At 36.5% G+C, this 17,923-nt stretch overlaps 1 protein-coding gene across 1 annotated transcript in view; it reads right to left on the reverse strand.

Moving 5' to 3' along the window:
* The window catches only part of camk1da (calcium/calmodulin dependent protein kinase IDa), a 143,692-nt gene that overhangs the window by 27,632 nt on the left and 98,137 nt on the right, over window positions 1-17,923 (reverse strand). The window contains exons 4-5 of the mRNA XM_088923673.1: window positions 7,155-7,293; window positions 5,386-5,512 (exon numbers count right to left, since the gene is read on the reverse strand). Of these exons, the coding sequence (XP_088779799.1) occupies window positions 5,386-5,512; window positions 7,155-7,293 (266 nt within the window). The remainder of the gene's footprint in view (window positions 1-5,385; window positions 5,513-7,154; window positions 7,294-17,923) is intronic.

Below are 17,923 nucleotides of genomic sequence, written 5' to 3' on the forward strand. Positions count from 1 at the left end.
GACAGAGAGCTCATGTGCTTTGCTAGTCAGCAGCAATCAGAGTGCTTCCTATTGGATGCACCCCCTGCCATGCCAGGGCATGTGATTGACAGCCAAGCACTATGGGAGTCAGTCCGCAAGTGAATGTGTGATTGACTGAGAGTGTGGCCACAAAACTGGATAAAACTGGCCAAAACACATGTCAAAGTAAGTAACAGTAAGGACAGTAAACAGTTATTTCAAAGGCGTGCACATAAAACAAAAATGTATTCTGCTCTAATGTCTTCAATAATGTTTATATTAAGAACTCACTTCTGTAATTCTTTCAGAAGAAGAAAAGGAAGGAAAAATATTTTTTTTGCAATTAGCTTTGAATTTTGTTTTCCACTGGGTTTTTTGTTATTTCTCCCAAACCAACAATGTAAATAACTATAATAAGAGAAAAAGATATGTTTATGATCACATAAACACCAAAAAAAAGCATCTGAAGAAAGTGCAATCTTTCAGAATTTGATCATTGCGCATTCTATTCTTAGGCATTCTAATTGAGAGATAACAGACATGGATCACATGGACCATCAGTGGAGAGCTGATTCAAACATTATGTGCTGAGATCCATGTGCTCAGTCATTTTAGTAAATCTGGAACATTTCTTACGTAGAATAATATGCTGGCAATGTTATTTGGTCTTAAAATGGTACAATGCCAGCGTATTATTCTCTGTAAGAAATGTTCCAGATTTACTAAGATGACTGAGCACATACAGTACCTATGCTCTATATTCAAACACTTTCACATCAAGTAAAAATACTATAAAGTAATTCTGACACACAAACAGAGGTTGCAGCATTTAGAAATTACATTCATAAACATCCCACTCTATACCTGGATCATATTTAATAGACCCAGGTGGGAAAGGCAAACCTGAGGATATACAGAGGGTACCAATATGTATGAATTATTGTTAAGTCTCCAGGCTCTGTGTGACTAAGAGTACAGAGGAACTCATTCTGGCAGTACCTCAGCCTTGAAAGACAAAACACTTTTCTTTTTATTAAAAGCAGACTAAAAATATCTAGACATGTAAAAACACATTGGAAGAGGCTGTCTAATATGACTCAGTTTAAAACTTTAGTCTACTTGTTCACAGCCATTTTCAGCATCTTCATTACCATACAAAAAGCAGGACTTGTACAACTGTATTTCTGACAATGTACCACAGGCTCATACAGAAATTACCGTGACCTTTTCATGAACTAATAATCGCGAGTGCAGCTGTGTGCTGGGATTTACAGGTAATACAATACTAAAGTAAGTGTAGGTGTTGAGAAATTTGGCATGAAAAGACATACTCCTTCTAGGCAAAATTCCAATTAATCAATTTCCCAATAACGACATAAAAGTTTTCCTCCAACTTTCCTGTTAAAAATAAACAAAAATGTATCCTCCTGCTTTTCATGTGTTTAAGACAAATTAATTTTAAGGGCAATTGGACACACTTCTTTTTTGGTTATTACTAAAGAGACAAAAAGGTGGCCAAATAATGAGTAACTTCAAATAATGATGTTTTTTTCCAGACAGGGATTTGTCAAAGGTCAATTGAATTATGCAGTAATTTCCATATAACTAACAAAGTAGATCAAAGTGACAAAAGCCCCCTTTTCAAAAATATTATTTTTAGTGTGATACAAATGAGGGTGATAACACCTAAAAAAACGTGAACTACAGTACAGTACATAACAGCAGCAAATGCTTATGATGTTATTTTTAAAAGCAATACTGTAAAAACACATTTATTGTGCTAACATGAATTACAAGAATTGCAATGAATTTTAAGAGAAGGATTTTTTTCAAACTTGCTCAGAGACTTGCATACATTAAGAAACAACAAATGATAAAAATAGGTTTTCAAGTATAAACTGGGTACAAGATTTGCCTAATATTATACTTCCACAGTACTACTATATCTACAGAATCTAACTGTGCAATAATTTTATATAGATCTCATCATAGTGATTTGTTTTTCTTTGGTGTGGTGCATACCAAGCATCAGTCTGACTTAATTAAAAACACCTTACCATACTGCAGTATCGTAAATTCAAAGTAGTTACTACATTCAATGCTGTGTACACTTTTTCTTTCAAACCAATGGAAAAAAAAGTGTGGATAGCATTACACAGAATTTGAAAAAAAATCATTTTAAAAGATTATTTTATGAGCTGCACAAGCAATGAAAACATCTGAAGTCAGCTGTAGCTCACAACCACCCGGAGACGTGGTGCAGAAAATATGTAGGACTTCAAAACTAATTGAATGTAGAGTTGGATAACTTTGTAGAGGAGCCCAAAGCACAAAGATCAAACCAGGTAAAACCAGTTTTTCTAACTACGATATCTAAGTTGCACAAAAGAGCAAAGACCAAATCGCCATTTACAGCAGGCACTGTGTTCAAAGAAAAAACCTGATCCTTTTTACAGACTGCACTGCAGAGGCAAAACTGTGTGAAGAAACATTGTGGATTTAATGAAACTGTTAAACTATTAAAGCAGCAAAAGACACTCAATTTTAACAATGTGTGATGGGGATAATGACCATAGTGAAAAAAGGCAACAGATTACTTACGTGAATGGTGACAAAGTTTGCTCTGAGGTTTTAAAGTTTAATTGTAATATTGTAAGTGAGTGGTACAAAGCTAAAAAATCTGGGCAGCCATCATTGACTGTTTAGAAAATGAACAAGACATGTACCCCATGGAGAAAATTGTGGGATTTATATTGGAGGAGGCATCTGTAATGCTAGCTAAACATGAAAGAGCTGCAGCTTGACTGAAGTGTCACTTCGGTGATTTACTCACCAATCTACCATTTTGACCCATCGCCAGATCTTATTGGCTAAAAACAATGAATCAGTCATTTCTGCCTTTCCGGAAGATACAATCAAAGCAATATTTCAGATAGTTTGTGAGCTGAAAGAGGAATTATTCAAATCTGTTTATGAACAGAAAGAGTCACTGGTTAATTCTGGCTGACTGCATTGAGAGTTTTAAGGTACAAAGGAATTCTCAAGTGTAATACTGAGAGTGGCATTTGGGAACGAGTCACTAAAATACTGAACACATTGCTAGAAAAATCTATGACATTTTATTCTCCCGAATGTATTATATATTTCAGTTTCCTGAATTAGGACAACAAATACCACTTCTTGCTGTAATGCTTTTGGCACTGCAGAAAGAGAACTCCAATCTATACAATGCATTCTGCTCTCTAGACCAAGTACTGCAAGATCCTTTTGAAGCCGCTTAAACTTTCTACAGTGAAATCTTTCGTATCTCCAAGTGACCTTCCTCTGTCCAAGGTCACAGAGGAGTTCAGGGAGAGTGAGAAGCAGAACTGCTTTGACAGAAATCGAGATTGCTCAAGTAAAAACGTTAATTGAATCTGCAAAAAACTCAAACAGGCATTCAAGGCCAGGTTGTTGAAATGCATCCTTTGTTTGAAATCTTGGAACCAAAAGCCATAACTTTCTGAAATTCCGAAATTTTGAAACCTTTCTGCAAGTTATATAATGCACATTGACTCCAGAAAGTTGAGGTGCATTATATGTTGTACTGGATGATACTGTCCAGACACTTTTCAAGTCAATCTGCTGTGGCAGTATCAAACTGTGGTACAGTATATTTTGTTTAACTACAAAGTGAATGTGCATATACTGACCTGGTAGGCTTTCATTTCTTTTGAAATGACACTGGCACTGAGCCCCGATACATGGTGCTACGAATGAGGCACCACATGAGTGAGGCATTCACATGTGCTCAATCAAAATATCCTGAGAGCTATCAGGTTGATGTCTGTCTAAATATTTCAACTTCAATGATAAGCACAAAGGACTGCGATATAGTGCTGATGAATTCTAAACAGACCTGAATTCATTTGTTAGTTTACTGTTTTTTTCAAGATGGGGAAAGACAGTGCTTTTTTATGTGTGGCATGAGAAAATAATAAAGTAACTTACCCACATCTGCTACTAAGTCCTTTAATTTTTTCAAGTATCCATCATGCAATATGGCAGTACCACCGCTTTTACTTAAAGGTCAAATTAATTTGAATATTTTCAAAGTACAATGCCTGAAGTGCTTTATTTACTTAGTTTTTGAAAAATAAATGTAGTATGTTTGCGTGGGTTTCCTCTGGGTACTATGGCTTCCTCCGTAGACATACTGGTAGGTTAACTGGTTTCTGGGAAAACTGGCCCTGGTGTGAATATGTCCATGCCTGTGTCTCAGTGTGCTCTGCAATGGACTGGCATTCCGAACAGGTTGAATCCTGCCTTCATGGACTGGACACTGGCTCCCCCGCGACCCTAAATTTGATGAAGTGGTCAGAAAATGTGTGGATAGAAACATAGTTAAAAAACAAAATGGTGGCTCGCAAGTGCCAGAACAGTTCAGTGACAGTGCAGGCTGAGCCTTAAGGTCCAGGCATCAATGGCTGGATTGTGTTATCAGCCTGTTATGACCAGGAATCCCTTAAGCAGTAGAACACAACTGGCAGGATACTGCTTGGATTGGGCTGGGCATTAGCTGGCCAGGGACCTCTTGGTTACAGGTCATCACCAAGTCCTGTGTTGTGCCGAGTGCTTGCATGCTTGCAGTGACATCCATGAGAGTCAGGTTGCTCTGCAACTCTGTGCTAACTCTCCTTTAAGCAAGATGAAGACTGCAGACCAACAACTCTGAAAGGTGTCGAAGGGGGGTATTTTCAGGTTACTCATTCTCAGTCATAAAAATAATTTAACAAATACCTTCTCCATTTACTTGGATGTGGTTCTTTATAAACTAGTGCTTCACATACAGTACTTTATATTGTATGGCATAGTGGTTGATTATCTAAGAACAAGTGAATCATAGCAATAACTCTGCATCAGTGATAAAGGAAAAGTACATTGTTTACCAAAATGGTTTACAATGGTGAACTACAGTTTTGTGTCAAGTGTAAAACATTTTAAGAGCAGTGATTCTATTCAGTGATTGGGTGTGGATGGGCTTTCACATTGTCTCACCATGGATTTAGTGTGGACCCACTGGATGCTTGTTTCACTTTGGCTGTTAAGAAGATGGATTACATTCAGGCAAACATCACATGTTGAGAAAATTTCTGTCTCCTATATATTTATGAGGTGGTAAGGTACAGATTTGCTGTTATATTTACTCTAAACGACAAACACAAAGACAGACATCAGAGACTGCAGTTAACTCTTGGGCTCTTTTCTGATTCCTGAAATATGGATACCTTAATAAAAATGTACTTATGACTGTCTACAGCCAGCTTACTTTAAAACTGACCATTATTTATTTTAAGTCCATATTAATACCTTAGAAAACACCTTTTATGCTCTGTAGTATCTTACCTACATAACCTGGGGTCCCACATGCTGTGGACATGACGTCTCCTGTGCCCTCCATTTTCGACAATCCAAAGTCACTGATCATGATCTTGGATTCATCGGCAGGGTTAAAGTATAAGAGGTTTTCTGGCTAAAGAAAAGGAGAAGACACATGGGGCAGGCTATTACAGTAAACATACTAATAACCACAATCCATTTAAATTGATAGATAAATAATGTATTTCCAAAATGACGATGAGGGTTAAAGTCTGTATCAAAGTCTGGAACTGCAGTCAACTTCAGCACTCTCTGTATTGTTACATCTAACAGCTTTAAAGTGCAATATTAACATACTGTCTGTTTTACTACAACATTTTTATACCACTCTTTAAGAGCAACATTCATTTGGTCTAATAAGATGTATGAACAGCTGTTTGAATTTAAAGAGAGCCTTTTAAGTCATTAAGATTGAGCTCTATTTAGTGTTTACAAATACATTTAAATTTAAAAATGGTAACTGTTATCTTGTAATTTCAGCTTATGCAATATACATTTTAGTCGTTCCAAAAAGATTTGGGACAACTGGTACTGATATACTCAAAATTTCCTTGCTTAAAAATCAGTAATGTTTTAAGAGAATACTATTACCTGAAAAATATTTGAGCACTGAGTTAAACACTGTCAAGGTAATACTCTTACAGTATACATTTGGTAACAGATTTCAAAGTTTAGTAGAACTATTATTTTGATGTTCAGATTTTTTCATTTGGAGAAGTACAGTATGCATTGACCTTCAAAGCTTACTTCCAAACTTCACGTTATTATATACATCAGAAGGCCAGTAGCTTTTGTTATAACTTTAAAGAGTTTTTTTCATTGCAGCTGTATACTATACACAATGTGGCATGTAGTGACAGTGCCAAAGGTCACAGCTTTTTTTCTAGTCCTGTATTTATAGAAGTTTAAGTGTACAATTAATTATATGCTAGAAATCAAGGGTCTATGCTGAATGAAAGGGAAATAACCAATGAATTCATACAGTAACTGTATACAACAGAAAAAAATCTCCAAGAGACAAAACAACTAGCCAAGCTGTGTTTGTGCAGATACCTTTCTTATGATGCTATTGAGGCAAGCAGCGAAGAACACACAATTTGAAACTAACATGACAGCTTGTCTTAAGGCATGTGGTTTTGACCCAGACCTTGGTAAAACATTTAATCATTGACACATTTGTCTCATTTATGTGATACAGAAATGTATAAGTCCCACATTATAAGATAGCAGATCTCTTACATAATTTATATTCTTTGATTTAATAATATCTGAAAAAAGAAGGAATACAAAGCAAGAAAAGCTACCTTAATCTGCAAGGTTTACAGTTCAGACATGTTCAGAGCTGTGACTAGGATGCCTCAGGAGGTGGTACAGAGTTGGCTAAGAGTTGTAAGGGATGGGTGGGCTCGAGCTGGTCACCACAGCTGCCAAACCACAGCAACCTGCTGATTAATGCCTAGACAAACTGCGCCCTTCTACAGCTGTGGTACTCTGGGGCTCACAGTGTAAATAATAAAGAGGTTCCATAGGAGAGTGTGTTTAAGCCCTATCACTTCTATGTTGGTATAACAGTTACACTGGTAAAGCAGTTGATTAAAGACTGGTGATTCCCATTCGGAGTCAGCTTAAAGAAATATACCAGTTCAAAATTTACCAAAGAACATTATCAAGCAATCGGAAGGCTGTTCTGTATAAGCTATTACCAAACAAAGGAGCTTCAATGAATGAAGTGTTACCTTGAGGTCTCTGTGCACAATGCCCATATTGTGCAGATAATTGACTGCATCCAGGACCTGCCGTATCAGAGTGCTAGCATCCTGCTCTGTGTAAAATCCCTTTTCCACTATTCGATCAAACAGCTCACCTCCAGAGACACTGTGAAAGGAAAGAATAAAAGAGTGCTTGCTTTATCTGATAAAAAACATACCACATCTGTATATAACATTCACAAAACAGATTATAATGTTAGGTAATCTGAGGAACAATATGAGCAACAAATTCAACTACTTTATCTTAGAGTGGTTGTTATGCCAAGGTGATTTTCTTGGAGCAGAATTATCCTGTTCAGTGTAAATTCCATTGTTTATGTTGCAATGGAAGATTCTATTTTAATTTCAGCAGTAAACGTAAGATGGAAAAGATGGAACTTGATGGAAAAGAATACTTAACTTTATTTAATTTAACATTAAGTAAGAACAGCTTTTCCACACGGATAAAAATTAGTTGCAAGATAAAGGTGCTGATGTCATTTTTTTTAAATCATTAATATCCTCTTCTTATACTATATATTTGTTTTAAGGAAGTACAACCTATGCAAGATATCTAATCTCTCATATTATTATTATAAAATTACATTTAATTTTCTACCCATTTCAAAGGCTTTCATTTCAGAGTTTTCTTCGCTATATGCTGTATGTAGACTCACCTTGTGCAACGGTCCACAGAAAAATAAGAAAAACATTAGAATGGAATCGAAGGGGGGAGATACAAAGAAAATACACAAGAAAGATAAACAGGTTGTTAAGACAAAAAGAGAACCCCTCCAAAAACAAAACATCAAAGGACTGAGCAGTTAAGTGTCACGGACGTCCAAAGGGACTAACCGTGGGGAGCAGGAGAGCGGAAAAAGACCCATATGCGTAGCGGCGAGACGGGAAAAAGGCCCGGGCTCATTAGTGCAAAGAGTTCAGGAATGCCGTATAGAAACCTATGCCCTCAGGGAGCGGACGCGGGGCGCCCTGGTGCTAGGCGGGTCTCAGGACATCCGAACGTCAATGCTGAGCCAGGACAGAGTGCAAGACCCGGAAATATATAGCCCAAGGGAAAGAGAGGGACAGGAAGGACAGCAGACCGGAAACTAGGGACAGGACAGAGAAGGAGCGCCTTCTGGCTGCAGGGGGCGTGACATTAAGGGCTTACACTTAAATATTAGGAGTTCTGGAAATGCATGGGAAATACATGAGAGTAGCAGGCAATGATGATGTAATTGGAATTTACATGGCTAACGTACAGGGATGAAGAAGAATAAAATGTGATGGATACATAGTGTTTCAGAGACCAGAAAAACGGAAGAGGGGCAAGTGAAGCACTATACATCAAAACCAGTATTCAGGCAGAGCAACATACAGTAACCTAGCGGAATTAACGGTCTTGGAATGTATATGGGCTGGACTTACTGTAAGTAAATGCAACAGACAACTTAATTCAAATATTAATTAGAACAGAACACTATATGAGGGGACTAGGATCACGTTTTTAAAGAAAGAAGATATTCTCATGGGAGATTTCAACTTTCCTCATAGACTCAGAAAATAAATAAGAATATCTGGAGCAGAAAAACATATGTATGGATAATGACCTATTCCTTACTCAGTGCGTCAGAACACCTAAATGAGGGAATGTGTGTATTGATCTAGTCTTTATAAAGCATGACAGAGTGAGGAAAACAGAAATCATCAGGGACCTTTGATCAGTGTATGTAGCTTGATGTATACTGTAGACTTGTACAGGCACAGTCCGAAACAAAGGCCTAGAATTGAAGGAAAGAAGACTACGTAGTGTAGAAATGAAACAGAACTTTTATAGAATAGAAATGGGATATGACAGATACAGAATCAGAAAATGGGTAGCAACAGCTTACAGAGATTGCATTTTAGGCACAGAACAGATTTATCCCAAGTGGAAGTAAATCAAAGGTTACAAAACAGTTTCCCGTATGATCTACTGTAATAAATAAATATACATGCAGGAAGAAAGTAAACTATTAAATAATTTTAAAAAACAGGATCTAATTAAAGAAAAGGTATGTAATAAATCTGAAGAACAAGCAAAATAGCCATTCAAAAGGCCAAAGGGGATAAAGAAAGCCACATTAAAACAGAGACTAAAATCAATACAGCAATTAATTGTACATTTCAGAGTTAAAACAGGAAAAGGAACGGGAAAGAAAAATGTATCCAAGTTAATGGGGAACCTAGACTTCTAGACTTGGATATGGTATGGGGTAAATATCTTAGTCAGGGATGAAATAACTAGTGGAATACTGGAGGGATCTGTATGAGGTTTGTATCGAGATTCTGGTATTGCTGGTTAAGTCAATTTTGAAAATGATACAGGAGGATCAGCAACCACTGTAGAACAGGAACGAGTGATAGGTTTATTCCACGCTGAAAAGAGAAGAAAGAAAACACAACGTTTCGGCTGTGGAGCCTTCTTTGGTTGTGAAGAAGAAGAAGGCTCCACAGCCGCAACGTTGTGTTTTCTTTCTTCTCTTTTCAGCGTGGAATAAACCTATCACTCGTTCCTCTGCAGCCTACGCATGCATACGCAGCTACCGACCTGACCTGTAGAACTGGACTTCACAACCTGTGACCCTTTCACATTTCAGATTTTTGCCACAACCAGCTTCTTAATTATTTGACTAACAATCAGAAGGATCAATACAGCAATTAAGGAGGAGGTAATAAAACTATCATATTGAGAAGACTGGAAGGGCCCCAGCTCAGTAGGCTTGTAGTAGAAGCTGCAGTAATTACAATGAAAAAATATTTGAATAGAATTAAAGATTCTGCAAACGCCTTGCAGATGCACACAAGTACAGAATCTCACAGGCAGGTAACAAAAACATAAACTATAGATGCTGTATAGTGAGACTTGTGTCACGCCACGCACTCGCCCTCGCAAACGCCATTACATTCCCAAACCCAACGTTTCACGATCTCATTCCTAACTGAACCCATCACATTGTCACAAGTACCAGATTCCGCAGATTCGCTCTCCTGAACCAATTATCCAACCACGTCCCTCGCCCTTCACTATTTAAAGTTCCCTCACACACCAAACCATGCTCACTATTGAAAAGCCTCCTTTAGAGTTATCTTGTGCGTGTTATTTTCTTGTTGGATTTCCCAGTTTTTGGACTTAACTTTTCCCTTTTGATCTCGTCTCCTGGATTTCGTCTTTTGGATTGTCTTCTCGGTTTGTCTCGGCCCTTTCTGGTTTACCGATCTCTTGCTTCTCCTATCGACCTTGCTTCTGGATTAGGATTTTGGAAAGCTTGCCTCTGCACCCCCGCAGAGTTCATGGCTACGCACAGGAACCCCGGAGAACTACCTGCCGGATCCCTGACAACTTGATTGAGAATATTTATTACCACATCACATAAAATTATTGTTGCTCTAAAATCAACCAAGAAAGACACCCACATGCATTCCTGGGTTTAAATGATCGTCCTACAATGGTAGGCTGAAAGAACTGAACCTTTTTAGTAATGAACAGAGAAGATTAAGAGGACCCCAGATACAAGAATTACAATTTCTCAAAGGCACTGACAAAGGTAACCAGTGGACACTTTCAGAATCAACAGTGAAAGAGAAACCACAGGACAAAAGTAGAAACTATGTGGAAGTGCACTTAAGATGTGAGGATGGGAGGCACTTCTATACAGAAAGGGATGTGGGAGAACAAACCGAAATACCCAGCCACGCTACTGAAGCTGATGCCTGGATGAGATCGTCACATCAGTTAGCAACCAGAAACCACACTGGCCAAATGGCCTCCTCTTGTTTGTAACGTTTCTTATGTTCTTATTTTCATTTAATTAACATGATTGTAGATTGTGTATTTTATGATTTGAAAAGACTAGACATGGTTGCTAAAGTTAAAAAAAAATGTTACTTTTAATTTGCTATGATTATGCCTAATTGTAACTCATTAGTTCCATGTTGTAAGCTTCTGGAGTATGCATCTGCCAGCAACATTCCTTGCCTAATAATAAAATTCAGCTTTTATGAGTCATAAGGAGGGGTTATAATATCCACTTAATGACAAGAGTTAGCATGTTGGAGGGCACAAGTTAAAAGGCCTCCAATCAAAGCGTACTGTACCTAGAAAAGACTATCAATTTTGTAAGTTTAAAACTTAATCAGACACAGGTTCCCCAAGAGTTCATTAAACAGAACGCTCTCACTTTTGACATAGTGGAGGTGTTAACCCCCATGCCCTGGCTATATTCCATTCCTGCATTTTACAATCTGGCCTATCTAGAGTTCCCTCTTAATTAAATTGGTGAAGCAATTCTTGCATGTCTCTGCCTGATCTGATTTGTAGCAGGGCTGTTGGTGCATAATGTCTCCCACATGTCTCCCAGGTGGTGCTGCACTCAGTGGCGGATGAAGTTTCCTATGTGGAAAGCAAGAGGAGAATCTAGCTGAACAATTAAGAAACTATAATTATTAATTTTGCTAGTCAGAAAATAAACAGAGTTTGTCTATTCCTCAGCCAGACTTCCAATCTGCAGGAAGACAGACACATAAGTGGCTTTATACGCAGCTTTATTTATTCAGCATATTGATGTTTATTTTGCTGTAAGATTATAATATTTCTTAATTTCATTTTTTCTGATGATTTACTGTAGAAATGTAGAATAATAAGATGTACATCACAAATGACTGTTTCTCACTAGTGAACTCAGGGAAAATGGTTCAATAGAATTGTTGACTCATAGATCACTGTTGTAGGGGGCGCTGTTAGCAGGTTTGTGCCAGCAGGTCTTTTGGAAAGATTCTCCAAAGTAGAATAAGATGCATCTCAACTCTGTCTTCTTATATGTTCCTTATTAGCTATTTTTGAGGTGGTATTCTCTAATATGAACAACTGATATTCAGAAACACATGATGAAAATCATTAGTAAATCAATAGCTTTGCAAAACTAGCCAAAAGTCGACAGAACTCTTAGAGTCATGCCTTTCGTTAACCCGAAGGTGCTTTAATGAAATGACACCACAAACAGGTACCACTAACTAGTAAGGGAGGAGCAAATATTGATAGGTACAGTACAGGAGAGACAACATTCAGAAGCAGCTGTGTTTTTGAGAACAAATACAGATGCAGTCACTCTTCAGTTGAGTGATTCACTGGCTAAAGACAATCGATAAGCAGCATTTATGATGCGTTCTATGTTAGTTAAATATTTGCTTCATTTAATCTGTTTCCCTACTGTACTTCTTTAAATCCACTTAATATGAAATATTAATATGAAATTATTAAATGAAATGTTGTTAGCTGAAAATAAAAATAACAGAAGCATAACATCTCTGAATGTCATAAATTATATTTATTTACGAATAGAAATATATTATACCGCACATGCTGTACATAGCTGGTAGTGGTAGTGACTGTAAAAACAAAAAATAAGGTACACAACATTATTCCACCTTCTTCGTAATCATTTTCTGCATCAAAATCTTTAACTCTGTCACTTTCTGTGGTTATTTTGGAAACATTTTTGACATGCTTGTTCTAACTACTGTATATAAAGTTTATGTATTCTATAAAACACTAATAATGTTTAAACTTCTTCTATGAATACTTGCTGTTATTGTTGTAAAAAAAGTACTTTTTAAAATGGAATAGTAATTTGGAATGATGTAACTAAAGGGAAATTAAAAATTTTTTGTTAATTAAAATTTTGTTAGCTGAAAATAAAAATAAGTTGCTGAACATCATTAATGATATTAATTTATGGATAGAAATATAATATTTATAAGTTGGTAGTGGTTTCGTATTCCACTTCTTCATAAATATCTGTATCAAATTCTTTTACTCAATCACTTGTGATTATTTTGGAAACTGGAAACAATGCATGTTCATTTTAACTACATTTTGCTGTCATTATTGTTGTAATGGAAAATAAAATGCTCATATTTTGTAAGGTCATTCCACATCATTCCACCCAGTCAACTTCGTACAGTACAGTGGAAAAACGCTCGCCTGCTACTTGGAAGGTCCCAGGCTCGATTCCTGGTCAATAGACAAGTTTTATTATTAAAAATGAAAGCAGGGCTGTTTCACAAAGCAAAACTACTCAGCCAGATATATAAAAATAGCAAATTATCATACTTTGTTTTGATCACAATTCACATTGAACTAACCTATATTTTGTCTTAAGGCTAATTTCAACAACAAGAAATGAATAATTTTATTTTAGATTTTGATTATAAAATACTGTACACACAGTATCATACTGTAGATACTTTAAAACCATAGGTATCGTATATATACCAATTGTACTGCGATTCACTGTTTTTCTTTGAAAAACATAAATATAAAACTAAATACAGATCTAACGTGACAATGACCGATCATTGTTGCTCCGGATACTCCTATTACAGTGAATCATGTAGAGTTTTTCTGACTTGTCCTTGATTGTCCCACCCAGTGGACTTCTTAAGAATGAACAGTAAAACACGAACCAGAGGAAACAAGGAGAAACTACACAGGAGTCCATTTAAAACAGAGAACAAGAGACAATGTTTTACAGAAAGTATGTTGCGGGAGTATGGACTACTCACCCAATACCTTGGCTGGCATTGAAGAAAAATGTCAGATGAGATCGCTGGATCAATCAGCTACAAGCTACCAAATTCTAATACCCCTTAGACCCACACTTATTTTAATTTGGATTTTCTAATCAAGTGGATATTCAGTTATATTCAGGGCACAGTCTTATGCTCTGACACTGAACAACTCTCCTGTCCAGATGACTCATCCTTTAACAATGGAAGCAGGCTGCCTTACTCTCTTTTGACATTGGATAAGATGAGAAAAAAAGCACTTCCTTAATCTTCCTTAATCTACAAAAAAAAACACACACTGCAAAATTTGCATATATCTCAGAATTCTGTTCAAAATAACTTTGACCAGCTGAAGCTCTCATCTCGTTACTTGATTCCCTTTCACCATCATTTAGGAATTCTTAAGGGACAGATGTTCTCCTCCAATCCCCCATTACTCACAGCCGTTATCACAATCCCCAACCTGTGATGTCAATAAGCATACTGTTAAAAATACTACCCACCACTACTTATTAATCCATTTACCATTCATTTTTTTAACTACTTTATTGGGTACAGGGCTGTAGGGCAACTGGAGCCTATCCCAGCAAGCAACAGGTGCAAGATAGTGTCCACCCTGGACATGACGCCAGTCCATCACAGGGCACACACAGACACAAACACGCACACACTCACAGCAAGGCCAATTTTCCCAGAAGCCAATTACCCTACCACTATGTCTTTGGACTGTGGGAGGAAACCACTATTTATTAAGAAATTAATTTATTTCTCTTTTTCTACCATAAATACAATCCTTTTAGTGTATTACTTTTCTTATCATATCTGTATACATACTTGTATTCACCACAGAATCTGTAATTGTAATAGTTGTTTGGAAAGAACAGAGTTATGAAAGAAATAGATAATTAAATCTGTATATAGGGATAGGGATTTCAGCCTCTGAACCCTTCTTCTTCCTTTCTCATTCGACAATGGTACTTTTCTCTGTTGCCAAGGAGTATCATGATGAGCAATGATGAGCAAAAAACATGACCGTCCTGAAAGGAAGCTTTTGATAAAATCTAGCTATTTACATTTGCTTTCCATCAGTTCTATAAAGCATTACACCGCATGCCTTATAGTTTGTACGTTTTTTTGAACACTGTATGCATGTCATTAGCACTATCTTCCCACATCATTCGAATACATTACCATTCATTTTGCATATTCAGTAGACGCTAGTGAAGTAACTGTCTTATTTTTCCTACTATTAGTTAATATCAAAGAGTCTTAATGCAGATCTTCAGCATTAAGCTGCATCATGTCATGGTACCAGCCAAATCTAAGCCCTTAGGCTACATACAGTATGGTCATTGTGTTCTAAAAACTATTCATAATATTAAGCATTTTTCACCCCGGAGAGCTATATTCACAGCATATCTTTTTGGACACTGAAGTTTTATCGTGGTGAGCTATAGTTTTGCAGCTTTTATCCTCTATTTAAGACACTTACAGTAGCAATTTCGTTTTTGTGCCAGTTCATGACACTTTTGGAACAGATGCTTCAGTAAGCAGCAGATATGAGAGGCTAAGTCAAAAGGTTACTGTATGTCACGATCCATTTTAATTAAATTGGAGCAGGTGCTCATTCTGCGCTCTCTTTGATTTCAGAGCATATGAATTAACATGATCAGGGTTTTTTTTAATGAGTGATACTCTTTGTAAGTATAACTGTCATTTTCTGTGGACATCTGGATGTCTTCTAATCTAGGGGATTTCATTGATCTATGGAGCCACACAAACACTTGAAATAAAAATGAGTGCACTTCTCCAAAAAATAATTACAAAAGATATCTGTCAAGTCAAATCAGCAAAAGAAACCACATACTTCTTGATATATTTACAATCTAAGTTAGTGTTTAATTGTTTATGTTTTATGGTTTATAGCTCCCCCTTCTGGTACAATAAACAATAATGTCTATTTCAAGTGGTACAGCAACAGAAAAAAGAAGAATGACATTATAATGTGTTCCGAAAATGAATTCATTCCATTGCTGTATAAGAAAGCTGCTGTTATCATCTTAAAAACAAAACCGCTATCTTCTTTTTTTCAAATTCTGAATATATTGCTCAGTATTTTGGGGGTTCAATGTTTTCAAGCTTTTCAGAATAAAGAAGAGATTAAAAAGTCAGGTATTCATTTTTTTTTCCTGGCATAAAATATATATACATATCGAAAGACAAGACAGATACAGGTTCTTCACAATGGAAGGTGTCCCAATCTGAACACATTCTGGGTCAGTGCATGCCTAAACTTCCTGTTTGTAATTTATCTTTCCAGCACCAATTCGTTATTCTGATTTGTTTCTTTCCAGAGCTGCTCCGGTCTGGTTTTTAGAGACAGATGGCTTCTCCGTACTTGCTTTCCCACTCATTTTGTTCTGCCATACCAGGATGATCTGCTGGGCAGAAGAACACTATACCTGGCCAAAAATTTTCTAGACAGGACACTAGAAATTTTAACAATGACATTTTCACAGTTCCTAAATCACCATTTCGACCACTTTACCACACGTCTTATTTTCCGAATCAAAACAATAGAGGCTTGTGTGAATTTCTCTGAATCTAGTTCATACTATTTTTAAATTATCGGGCAACAATTGACTTTCGGAAATTTGTTTTGTTACAAACACACAAAGAACAGATGGATGAATTGCAAGGAAAGCAATAACAACTTTTAGTTCTCTTTCTAAATAAGAAATAAAAGGTTTTGTGTTTAATACAAATGCATACAATGCTCTTCTCCTTCAACTTGGCATCAGAGTGCTAATTAACAAATGGGATATACACATGTACGGGCCCAAGGTTATAGCAAGAGTGCCGGATCCAATTAGAGTTGATTCAGATGAATACTCTAAGGGGGTTTCTTCAGAAACAGGGACAGAGATGAGCTGTAATATGCTGCTTTTCAGAGCTGGTACTGACATATTTTTGCTTCAAGGAGAACTGGGCAAAACCGCTCCATTGCATTTTGGGAAATGCAAGCTACAGCTTGATGGACATTCTAAGTGACCTTATTTTATAATAAATTTATTTTTAAATTACAGCTACTGCAGCCATACAATATTCTTTTCTATACAAATCGTACGGTCATCTGTTAATAATTATTAAAATGGAATTGTTTTATTCAGATGGTGTAAAAATGCAGCTACAGAACCTGAAAGGCAAAAAGGGATTTGACTGGTGTTGTGCATCACGCATGCAACTCTGATAAATTAGTATTACTCACAGAACAGCAAGTTCATTATTTTGAAATAATTGAATTTGTATTCAGGGAACAGACTACAGAAGGACCAAATTGCTTTAATGTTGGGCAAATCAATGAAACACTGCCACTCTCTGTATTAGTGTCACATACTTTTACATAATTTACCAGCCGGAATATGTTTTTTTTTTCTTGAATTTATCAATGTACAGTCAACCTTGAAAGCTAGCACCTGGAATTTTAAAAATAAAATGAGGATGGTGATTGCTCAGATGGAAAAACTAGCACCTAAGTTTTTGATCTTATGTTCAGTTGAAACATAATTATACACAACCTACTAAATCCTCTGCAGCTTAGATTACTAAAATGACTTAGGCAAAAAACAGCTGCTGTGTGCTGTGTAAGATGACTGCTTACAATATGCTCTTTGTAAGTTCCACTTTCAATCCATGTACTATATACAGTAGGAAAAACATGTACCATACATGTAAAACTGCTGTATTTGTGGCAAAGAAGGTATTATTTTTCAAAAAAGTAATATACATGTTAAAAGCCTTTTTATAACTTCAGTTCAGTGCCATTTTCTATATTTGTGAAATCACTGATTTGATTCTGCTATCATAAACAAATTGTCATACTCCCGTAACCTCTATCATTGCGGACAAATTCAGCAATCCAAGTAAGAGATTAAAAATGAATTATTTGAAACTTGTTTCAGACATTAGACTCTCTATAAAATAGTTTTCAGTTTGTTTCTGTGCCTACCATCTCATTTGTCATTCTTCCTATAATAGCTGGGTTGTATAGTTTAGTGTCCTACATCAAACTGTAGTTTCAAATGTATTAGCTTACAAGTGCAAAAGTCTTCCAAAAACATTTTACTAGTTTTGCAAAAAAAAGACTTCTT

The sequence above is a fragment of the Atractosteus spatula genome, chromosome 8, assembly GCF_055471065.1.
Source record: "Atractosteus spatula isolate fAtrSpa1 chromosome 8, fAtrSpa1.hap1, whole genome shotgun sequence".
Taxonomy (NCBI): domain Eukaryota; kingdom Metazoa; phylum Chordata; class Actinopteri; order Semionotiformes; family Lepisosteidae; genus Atractosteus; species Atractosteus spatula.